Source organism: Nerophis ophidion, linkage group LG04, assembly GCF_033978795.1.
Source record: "Nerophis ophidion isolate RoL-2023_Sa linkage group LG04, RoL_Noph_v1.0, whole genome shotgun sequence".
NCBI classification, from domain to species: domain Eukaryota; kingdom Metazoa; phylum Chordata; class Actinopteri; order Syngnathiformes; family Syngnathidae; genus Nerophis; species Nerophis ophidion.
In genome coordinates this window covers 47847094-47859246 of record NC_084614.1, presented here as the reverse complement: position 1 = coordinate 47859246, position 12153 = coordinate 47847094, and the positions used below count along the sequence as shown (strand labels likewise).

General features: G+C 36.9%; 1 protein-coding gene across 1 annotated transcript in view; it reads left to right on the top strand.

The window, feature by feature from the left end:
• The window catches only part of LOC133550448 (autism susceptibility gene 2 protein homolog), a 644977-nt gene that overhangs the window by 8943 nt on the left and 623881 nt on the right, over window positions 1-12153 (top strand). The window contains exon 2 of the mRNA XM_061896430.1: window positions 8684-9312. Within this exon, the coding sequence (XP_061752414.1) occupies window positions 9034-9312 (279 nt within the window). The 5' untranslated portion in view covers window positions 8684-9033. The remainder of the gene's footprint in view (window positions 1-8683; window positions 9313-12153) is intronic.

Below are 12153 nucleotides of genomic sequence, written 5' to 3'. Positions count from 1 at the left end.
TAATATCATCGCTTACGTGCAGTGATTTTTCCAGATTTTCTGAACCTTTAGATGATTTTACGGACCATAGATGGTAAAATCCCTAAATTCCTTGCAATAGCTCGTTGAGAAATGTTGTTCTAAAACTGTTCGACAATTTGCTTACAAATTAGTGACCCTCACCCCATCCTTGTTTGTGAATTACTTAGCATTTCATGGAAGCTGTTTTTATACCCAATCATGGCACATGCCTGTTCCCAATTAGCCTGCACACTTTTGGGATGTTCAAAATAAGCGTTTGATGAGCATTCTTCATTTTTATCAGCATTTATTGCCACCTTTCCCAACTTCTTTGTCACGTGTTGCTGGCATTAAATTGTAAAGTTAATGATTATTTGCAAAAAAAAAAAAAAAAAAAAAAAACGTTTATCAGTTTGAACATCAAATATGTTGTCTTTGTAGCATATTCAACTGAATATGGGTTGAACATGATTTGCAAATCATTGTATTCCGTTTATATTTACATCTAACACAATTTCCCAACTCATATGGAAACGGGGTTTGTACTCTTTGGACTCATTTATCATATTATTAATATTTGTATTGGTATTATTTTATTCAGTATGTCATAGTCATACATGTAATACAAAATATACATACATAACTCCATTGGACAGTTGTGCTCAATGGCATTATTATTTTTATTTCACAAAAAAGAAAAGAAAATTTAGTTAAGAAAAGAAAATAAGATAAATCATATCTCAAAAGCGTAATGAGAAGAAGTATAAACTTTTTGAATCCGCCCCCCATTTTTTTTTACACAGTTATCCAATTTCCTCTGAACCACCTAATTCAGTTTGCCCAGAACAATTGGTTACATTTCACAATATATCATCATAAGTAAGTCATATAAGTCAGTGGTTCTCAAATGGGGGTACGCGTACCCCTGGAGGTACTTGAAGGTATGCCAAGGGGTACGTTAAGATTTTTTTTTTTTCAATATTCTAAAAATAGCAACAATTTAAAAATCCTTCATGAATATAATTATTGAATAATAATACTTCAACAACATATGAATGTAAGTTCATAAACTGTGAAAAGAAATGCAACAATGCAATATTCAGTGTTGACAGCTAGATTTTTTGTGGACATGTTCCATAAATATTGATGTTAAAGATTTCTTTTTTGGTGAAGAAATTTTTAAAATTAAGTTCATGAATCCAGATGGATCTCTATTACAATCCCCAAAGAGGGCACTTTAAGTTGATGATTACTTCTATGTGTAGAAATCTTTATTTATAATTGAATCACTTGTTTATTTTTCAACAAGTTTTTAGTTATTTTTATATCTTTTTATCACAAATAGTTCAAGAAAGACCACTACAAATGAGCAATATTTTGCACTGTTATACAATTTAATAAATCAGAAACTGATGACATAGTGCTGTATTTTACTTCTTCTCTTTTTTTCAACCAAAAATGCTTTGCTCTGATTAGTGGGTACTTGAATTAAAAAAAAATGTTTACAGGGGGTATATCACTGAAAAAGGTTGAGAACCACTGATATAAGTGATATGAGTCATATCATAATATCATGATAACATTTTTATGAAAGCGAATAACTCCCTTCTTTTTCCTGTTGCTCTAATGTGCAACCTAAATCAACAATGATTAGAGCTGCACATATGAATTTAGGTAAAAAAAAAAGCAACCTCCAAAAGTATCCATGCCTCACCTGGTGTTTAGCAAAAACTGTGCATGCTCAGAAAAGTAGCATCACATTTATAAGTTATAAAAGGCAACTTCATGAAAAAGCTGCCGCAAATTTAGACACTCAGGAGTGACTTACTGATGTAATGAAATATTTAAGTCAATCAAGGCGATATCGCAATATCAACGTCATCGTCAGGTACTTAAATTTGTCCACTTCCTCTACATCAGTGGTTCTCAAATGGGGGTACGCGTACCCTTGGGGGTACTTGAAGGTATGCCAAGGGGTATGGGAGATTTTTTTTTTTTTAATATTCTAAAAATAGCAACAATTCAAAAATCCTTTATAAATATATTTATTGAATAATACTTCAACAACATATGAATGTAAGTTAATAAACTGTGAAAATAAATGCAACAATGCAATATTCAGTTTTGACAGCTAGATTTTTTGTGGACATGTTCCATAAAGATTGATGTTAAAGATTTTTTATTTTTTTTGTAAAGAAATATTTAGAATTAAGTTTATGAATCCCGATGGATCTCTATTACAATCCCCAAAGAGGGCACTTTAAGTTGATGATTACTTCTATGTGTAGACATCTTTATTTATTACTGAATCACTTGTTTATTTTCCAACAAGTTTTTAGTTCTTTTTATATCTTTTTATACCAAATAGTTCAAGAAAGACCACTACAAATGAGCAATATTTTGCATTGTTATACAATTTAATAAATCAGAAACTTACGACATAGTGCTGTATTTTACCTCATCTCTTTTTTCAACCAAAAATGCTCTGCTCTGCGGCATAGCTCAGTTGGTAGAGTGGCCGTGCCAGCAATTTGAGGGTTGCAGGTTCGATTCCCACTTCTGCCATCCTAGTCATTGCCGTTGTATCCTTGGGCAAGGCACTTTACCCATCTGCTCCCAGTGCCACCCACACTGGTTTAAATGTAACTTGGATATTGGGTTTCACTATGTAAAGCACTTTGAGTCACTAGAGAAAAGCGCTATATAAATATATTTCACATTTCACATTTCACATTAGGGGGTACTTGAATTAAAAAAATGTTCACAGCGGGTACATCACTGAAAAAAGGTTGAGAACCACTGCTCTACATGATCACGGTCACTCTCCTCGTCAGAACTATTTGCACCGAGGAAGGATCGCGCAGCCTGTAAAGCGGCACTGCGGCACCGCCATATCCCTGCGCTCCGGTCTCCGGGATGATGCTTGAAGTCTGTGCGGGAGGCACGTTGCCTTGGCGGGATCTATTTTGTCAGTACCCGGGCTCTATTATTTTCAATAAGTAACGGAAGACCTGCAACTTAGAACGAAAGGTCCCCACCCTCACTCCCCGCTGGCAAGGGTTTGCATTTCTTGGTTTTGCATGACGTGTCTGGAAAAAAAAAAAGAGGCTTGCTTTTGTTACGTGCGTGTGTGTTTTGTGGTAGAAAGGATGCCCGGACAGAAGGCAGTGCCAGTCCCGGCTTTGCGGGATTACAGAAACAGAAATCTCAATTGACAGCGCCGAGCATACACATAATTATAATTAATAACTTCACTATAAAAAAGCACAAGTGTAGTTTTCTATAAAACAGAGCGTTTTTGTGTGGGACATATTTTTCATTCACCGTGGTAAAGGTGCATTATGGAAACAATTTAAAGCTTGCATAGTTTAATATTTACATGCAGGAATGTTCAGTACAGCTAAAATTGTATTATACTTTGTTGTAATTCTCATGCATGTTTGCTGCACTACATGTGCTAACAAGCATATGTCCAAGGAGATCACGTGATGTTGATTTATGACAAACTTGTCTATGATGTGTTGATGTATCAAAATTAGGGCTGGGCGATATGGCCTTTTTTAAATATATATATCACGATACACGATATATATCTCCATATTTTGACTTAGTCTTGAAAGAACACTTAATACATATAATCACAGCAGTATGATGATTCTATGTGTCTACATTAAAACATTCTTGTTCATACTGCATTAATAAATGCTCATTTTAAACTCTCATGCAGAGAGGGAAATCACAACTAAGTCAATTGACCAAAAGTGTATTTATTAAACAGTAATTCAGTGATGGCACAAACATTCATGTCATTTGCAAAACAGAAAGTGCAAGATTGTCAGATACATTTTAAGTGTCAAAAAAAAAAAGAGGTGCATGATAAGAAATCAAACAGTATTCATCCTTCGCTATGAGGTATGTTACTACGGACATTTTCAAATTGTGTTGTTGACTATTTTTTTCATACAGTGTTGATCTGGAAATGTTTGCTTCGGCATTTTGATGGTGTGGCACCGAATGGAGATGTTGACATGCGGGGTTTCAGACACTCTTCGTTCTCTAGCAGGTGACTTTTCAAATGATGCTACATATTAGCAGTAATGCTACTTTTTATAGCAACGCTTCAGCACCACACTTGACAAATTACGGTTGTCTGTTCGACATATTCCCACTTGAAGCCAAACCACCGCCAGACGATGGATCCCCTGCTGTTTTTCTTGGGAATTAATTCTTCCTTCATTCGCACCTTCTTTCTCTCGTATTACCACTCGCACGGCTACGCTAGCATCACAGCTAAAGTTACCCACGCTGCTACCTCTCTGCTCCGCGAGTGCGTATACGTATGTGACGTATGACGTGACAGTATGTGACATGTGTAAGAAGGTGCGCTTGTCTGTGAGAAGGAGAGACAGGAAAGACAGAGAAGAGCCTGTAATGTAATGCCTGCAGCTAAAAGCAACTGCGTGAGAACGTATAATCGAATATCACGATATAGTGATTTTCTATACTGCACAGAGACAAACCCGCGATATATTGTGTATACCGATATATCGCCCAGCCCTAATCAAAATTGCAATGTTAATGATATTTTGAGGTATTATTGTCACTCAAATGCTACATTGAGTACAGTATTTGATCCCCTGCGTATTTTTTACATTTACGCACCTACTCAGTGGCCTAGTGGTTAGAGTGTCTGCCCTGAAATCGGTAGGTTGGGAGTTCAAATCCCGGCCGAGTCACACTAAAGACTATAAAAAAATGGGACCCATTGCCTCCCTGCTTGGCACTCAGCATCAGGTGTTGGAATTGGGGGTTACATCACCATAAATGATTCCTGGGCGCGGCACCACTGCTGCCCACTGCTCCCCTCACTTCCCAGGGGGTGATCAAGGTGATGGGTTTGGGGTGTATAAAATAGTCAGGAAGTGTCATGAATACAAAGGTATTTGTTGTGTTGCGTTTATGTTGTGTTACTGTGAGGATGTTCTCCCAAAATGTGTTTGTCGTTCTTAATTGGTGTGGCTTCAAAGCGTGGCGCATATTACGAAGAGTGTTAAAATTGTTTATATCACAACCATTAGTGTACTTTGTGTCACCCAGTATGCCTTTCAGTCGTGTGCGTGTTGCCGCGGAAGCCACACACAACATAATGCTGGACTGACAAGCAAATCTTGTATGATGTAGAAGGCGCCAAAACCAATGGCTTCATAGCACGCACTAATATTTAATATCTGCGTGACTGCCGGCAAGTCATTCAAGAGAATAAAAGCGTCTCCCATTGACTTCTCCACTTTATGACACGGGTCTTAAATGTCTCTTTGAATGGCAAAGGAAACCGATCCCAGAACCATGTATATGAAATATCTCCGGATGGTTCAACCGCCACCCGCCCGAATCTAATTAAAATCTATTTTTTTGTCATGTTAACCGCCTGACCCGCGGTTCACCCGCGGACTCCGCGGATGAGACCGCAAACCGCGCATCTCTAGCGTACACGCATACACACACACACACACACGCGCGCGCACGCACACGTATGAATCACAGATAATACACTACTGTCTTGTCGCATTTGCGTTTCTCGACCACCCCAATTATCCACCATTTTTATGACGCCACAGATAGAGCAATTGATTTAAAGTTGAACATTCTTTATTATTAAAAGTGCTACATTTAATATAAAGTCTGCCATTCTTAAGTCAAATGTTTTCCTTTTTCAGTTATGGATCAAAACGATCGATTCCCTTTTAAGACGTTCTTAGATTGATTACTATTTCTTAGAAGGCAAACTTGCCGAGCACAGCTCTATATACTTGAGATTTAGGAATTTAAATCAATCAACCGTTACACCCCTAATAACATTGGACAAAAATTTAAATTAGCAAATCAGTATGTGGAATTAAATCATATAATGGATTCAACAAATTGTCATGTCTTTTAAACATGTCTTGTTTAGCTATATTCTGTTGACCTTAGGACTCTTTAAGTTCCTGTTTTTTTTAATTTCGTTTTTTTGGACATTTGGAATCCGTCCTCATGTCTTTTGATCATGTCTTGTTTGGCTATGTTCTGTTGACTTTTGGACTCTTTGAGTTCTTGTTTTTTTTAACTCCCAAGTTTTGTTGCCATGGTTGTAAATTACATTCAGCTGTCTCTGATTGGTGTTCAGCCGCTCACCTGCTACCCGAGCACTAATCAGAGGCATTATTTAAGCCTGCCATTGCCGGTCAGTCGGCCTGGCGTCATTGGGTTCTTTTCATACTCTGTCCATGCTAGTTTTTCATGCCAAAGTCCATGTTGCTCTTTTCAAACCACAGTAAGTGTTGTTTGTTTTATGTTCATAGCTTACGTTAACGTGTTAGTTTTGTTTTCATAGTCAAGTTTTTGTACCTCCTCTGAGAGCGCCTTTTGTTTGTACCCTTTTTCGAGTTAAAATTAAATCATGTTTATACTTGCACACCATGTCCCAAGTAGTCCGTCTACTTTCTTGGGAGAACGACCCCGCAACAAGCTGCTACTCCCACATTATGACAGAAAAAATACAGGAACTTAAAGAGTCCAAAGGTCAACAGAACATAGCCAAACACGACATGATCAAAAGACATGACACAAATAAGTCAAACAAATTGATAAGTTGATCCAGTTTAAGAGGCTGTTTACAAGTTACACAGAAGAAGAATTATTATAAGCGTCGAACACTTGTTGACAATAAGATATTCATCTCATTAAGGGAATCGTGACTGATTTAACATTTTATTTAGAGAACTGTTTGTAAAGCTCATTGATGTAAATTGGGTTACAAATTGAGAATTTATATGAACTGGAAAAGGAGTAGGTTTAAATAAGATATGCTTCGTTCGACTCATTTTTGAAAATATTTAAAATATGTGACGTATCATATTGAAACTGTACACTGTACATTTTCAAATAAACTTCAACCAACCAAAACAAATGGAAGAGACTTGGTGCAATTATTGATAAATATAAGAAATTAAAGATGCTCCATGGATAAAATAAACCAATAAAAATAAATGGCGGCGATCATTCAGCGCAGTCAGCAAGCAAAAGATTATTAAATAAATGTGAGCATGCTTTTCTTAGCATTCACACAATGAACAGCACAGTTAGTCATTGCGATTGACATCCTGCAGTATGACAATCAACACCTGAATTAGCAGCGCCATCAGAGGACATAGCAGACTTCGGTGGGAAGGCTATAGAACCAGGATCGCAGGGGTAGGGAACCTAAGGCTCTCTCGCCAGATATGGTTCTTCTGATGAGTGCACCTGGCTCTCTGATAAATCTTAGCTGACATTGCTTAACGCGATAAGTAATGATTAATTTGGCTGGTAATCGCAGTGTTAAAAATTACGTAAAAACAAAATAAAACATCCTCATGCATTTTAATCCATCCATCCGTTTTGTACCGTACTTGTTCAAGAAGTCACATTAATGGTAAGAAGATTTGATTTATTATTGGTTAGCTTCAGACTAACAATGTTATTAAAAATAATGAGTTATTATACTTTAAAAATGTTGATCTTACTTAAAAATGCACGCATTTAGTTGTATTCAGTGTTAAAAAATATTATACGGCTCTCGCGGAAATGCATTTAAAAATATTTGGCTTTCATGGCTCTCTCGGCCAAAAAGGTTCCTGACACCTATACTAAAGATTTGGTTTCCAATGTTTGGAAAAATAAACGTTATGTCGCTCTTTAGCTATGTGGTAATGCTAGCCAATAAGATTGGATGGTTTTGGGAGGACCTTATAGCAGTACTGGGCCGTGGCCCGATTGGTACCGGGCCGCAGAAGAATTTTTTATTAAAAAAAAAATATATATATATATATATTTTTTTTTTTATTAAATCAACATAAAAAACCCAATATACACTTACAAGTAGTGCACCAACCACAAAAAACTCCCTTTTTCATGACAAAAACGTCCCTTTTTCATGACAAAGAAGAAACAAAAAAGAGAGAAAAAAAAAGGACACCGCCCCTGGGTCGCGGGACAAATTATTAAACGTTGACCGGTCCGCGGGTACAAAAAGGTTGGGGACCACTGCCTTAGAGGATTCACTCTGACATTCAATAAGCCACCTAGCGGCGCAGAGGCTCATAACTCCAATTTATGCTCGCAATTTAAAACATAACAAATATCAAAGAAACCGTTCGAACCCCCAAGTATTCGTAAGTGGAATCAGCCAGAATGGAAGTTGTGTTTGTGATCGTCATTGAAAGGCATTAATTGGCAATGGCCGATGACATACTATTTCCATGAAAGTTGTCCAAAACTGATCTGTGGTTGATCAATCAGTGCATTCCTAAAACACACATAAAGTACATGCTATATTGACATGTGGTTTTCTCAACATGCACACAGACTGTAAGACATTATGTCTTGGATGTGGTTGGAATTGTAAATCAAAATGATATAACTGTCACAAAAAGATACAATGATTGACACTGAAGGTAACACGACAGGAGCTAAGCAAACCCAACAAGGTACAATTGGCTTTGTGTGAGTATAGCTGACCAACCAGAGCTGACACTATTCATCTCTATCAAACTATTATTTTGCATTATGGAGAAACCTTCTGTTTAGTCGAGTAATCAGCATTGTTTACTCCAAAGCTCAGTTGCACCCACAATTGCTTGTTTTCTCTTTTCTTGTCCAACAGGAAGGCCAGTTTGCGGTCCTCGGGCTGCTGAGGAAAGATGTAACGTGACATGCTGAACTTCCCGTGGTGGATCCTGCTCCCTTGGCTTACTCTTGCGGAAGAAAAAACATTGTTATTGTGCTGTTTATCACTTCAATCCAAACGGTTATTAAACACTGCTGAAGGATTTGATGGATTGTCATTGGAGACGGAATTTATCTGGCTTGTAAGAGGAATCATCTGCTGGATATTACAGGCTTACCTTGGATCCAACATATTGATATTATTCCCTTGGATAACCTGCTCTGGGCCACTCTTGGGTCTTTAAAGACCAGTTCGCATTGGAATCAGGATTTATCTGGATCTTCCCAATGAAAGACATGGGTGGACCCCCACATGCTGGCCTGCGCAAGAAAAGGAAGTCGAGGTCTGAGAGGACTCGTGAAAGGACCTCAAAGTGGATAAGCAACGATCACGTCAAGGGTTCCGTCTTTCACTTGTCGTCAGATTCTGAGCGAGAGGGAGGCAGGAACCCCTCCTCGTCCCGGCCTAAACCGCTACGGAGAAAACGAAAGGAGTCTACTTCTGCAGAGGACGACATCATTGATGGCTTTTCCATTGTTGGGTTCGTCACATTGACGGACATGGAGGTGAGTACTGAACTTTCAAGGGATTACCTTGTGAACTTCACTGTCTACTTGAAAATCCTCTGTATTAAGGGAGTCCCGATACTATGCCAATATATTGTTCTGAACAGAGCGGCTAGACTGGTACTTAAATCTTCTTTGCGCACTAATTTTTCATTTATGCATTCACGCTTGTCCTGGTTGTCTGTTGAACAAAAGATGCATTGTCGTCTCCTTATGTGCTTTAGAACTATCATGTTAAATCTATCACCAGATTACTTTTACACAAATGTTTTAAAATCAACTAACACATATATTCATTACCCTAGGAATGCCAGCAATGGCTATTCTCCACTTCCTGCTCCCAGGACCAATCTCCTCAAACATACAGTCATGTATAGATGTATATCATTCTGGAATCGGTGCCATCTCACATTAATGTCTCACAAAGTAAATTGTCATTCAAGACAGCTTTGAAGATTCACACACTTATTGCAGGTGCCCACATGACGTGAATTTTTAATACTGGGTTTAACTAACTGTTTTATCGTATGTTGTATTTTTCCATTGTGTAATGTTTGGTAATGCATGTATTCTTTGTATTTTAATTTTGTATGCTCCTATATGGACCCCAGGAAGACGAGCAGTCACTTTGGCGTCAGCTCATGGGGATCAATTCAATAAACAATAAACAATATTGGAGCCTTGAGGTTTGGCCGATATAGATATTAGTCAATTAGACCAACAGAGAACAATGGTAGGTATGAAAATCACTATAACCTTTTTATCATTAACCGTCTGTTGTCTTCAAGTTGAACTGGAGTATTAAAAGATTTTTTTGGCGACACCTGGTGGTCACAATAATTCATAAACTCAAGGTCATGACAGAAAGTTAGATGATGTGGACACGTTTATTACAGGATACTTTCTAATACACTTGTTCCTTGGAGACTTTGTATGTGTAAGTAATAGGGGCTGTAACAATTAATTGATTATATTAAATAATTACATTAGGAAAAAAGCTTCAATTAAATTATGTTGCTTTGATTAATTGTTTAAAGAGGGTAACTAATACATTTGAAAAAAATCCGGACCACATTGATATTCTCGGACACAGAGACCATGAAAGCGGTCGCCGGTTGGTCGTCTGTGTGGCTGCAAATATTTAGCATTTTGTGAATGCAAAATTATCTTTACTTATATATCTATTATACATGCACACATGTTGAAAGTGTAATTTCAATGTTGATGACACGCATTTATTAGGAAAAAAAAAAAAGTTGTGTTAAGCTGAACAATTGTTTTATTCAAACTATTTTGAAACCAATACGCATCAAGGCTATCAAGTGAAATATTACTAATCACTCCATTATTGAAAAAAAAAAAAAATTCAATAGACTACTCGATTACTAAAATAATTAATACAGAGCCCTAGTAAGCAATATGCAACTATAATTATTTGATACTCATTTATATTGACAACTACTGTGTTTACCTTTGGTAGATGACTTGACTAAAATGCCAGGAAATACCAACTGCGTGTGTTTTTTGGAGGACATTTAAATGTTAACATGCTGCATTACTGCTTTTATTTGACATTGTATCGCACATTTTACTTGCTACCACTGCACATATATTCCAACACTTTTTTTTTTTCGCTGATATCGTATCGAATCGAGCCACCTTTCTTACAAATTCTGTGCTGTTTGTTGCTGGACAACATTTTGATTTCCACCTTTATATTTTGGTTGTGTATTGTGAGCTTCCACCATAGATGACTATCTCTGAGAGGCGGCTGCTGTTGTGTGAATATACAGTAGCTGTAGATTTATTTTCCAGCCAAGTGGTACTTCACATACAGGAGGTTCTGCTTGGCTCAGAGTGGCTGGTGTGTTTTTGATCACACTCTAAAATCTCCTCGAACCTTGGCACTACAATTTAATGGGAGTTGCAATCTTTTTTTATTTAGTGTTTTCTTAGAATTGTCGCAGGCAGACTTCCAATGGTGTTTTGGTCTGAATTATGACTTATAAAAAGTGCTTTAGACAGCATACATATCAATCTGTAATTGAATATTTCATAATATTTGGTGACACATGTTCCTATGTAATGCAGCACACTTTCAGAACTCTTTGGTGCAGATTCCTTTAATGCCACAAAGTGATTTTAAAAGGAAAAAATCAATACATTGATAAAGCAGTTTTCAAATATGTATTTGACACACTGCAGTTTTTCTCCGACCAAGAAGCTATAGCAGTGGTTCTCAACCTTTTTTGAGTAATGTACCCCCTGTGAAAATTTTTTTAATTCAAGTACCCCCTAATCGGAGCAAAGCATTTTTGGTTGAAAAAAACAGATAAAGAAGTAAAATACAGCACTATGTCATCAGTTTCTGATGTATTAAAGTGTACAACAGTGCAAAAATATTGCTCATTTGTAGTGGTCTTTCTTGAACTATTTGGGAAAAAAAGGTATAAAGATAACTAAAAACTTGTTGAAAAATACACAGGTGATTCAATTATAAATAAAGATTTCTAGACACAGAAGTAATAATCAACTTAAAGTGCACTCTTTGGGGATTGTATTAGAGATTCATAAACTTAAATCTAAACATTTCTTCACAAAAAAAGAAGAAATCTTTAACATCAATCTTTATGGAACATGTCCACAAAAAAATCTAGCTGTCAACACTGAATATTGCATTGTTGCATTTCTTTTCACAGTTTATGAACTTACATTCATATTTTGTTGATGTATTATTAAAATAAATATATTTATAAAGGATTTTTGAATTGTTGCTATATTTAGAATATTTCACGTACCCCTTGGCATACTTTCAAGTACCCCCAGGGGTACGCGTACCCC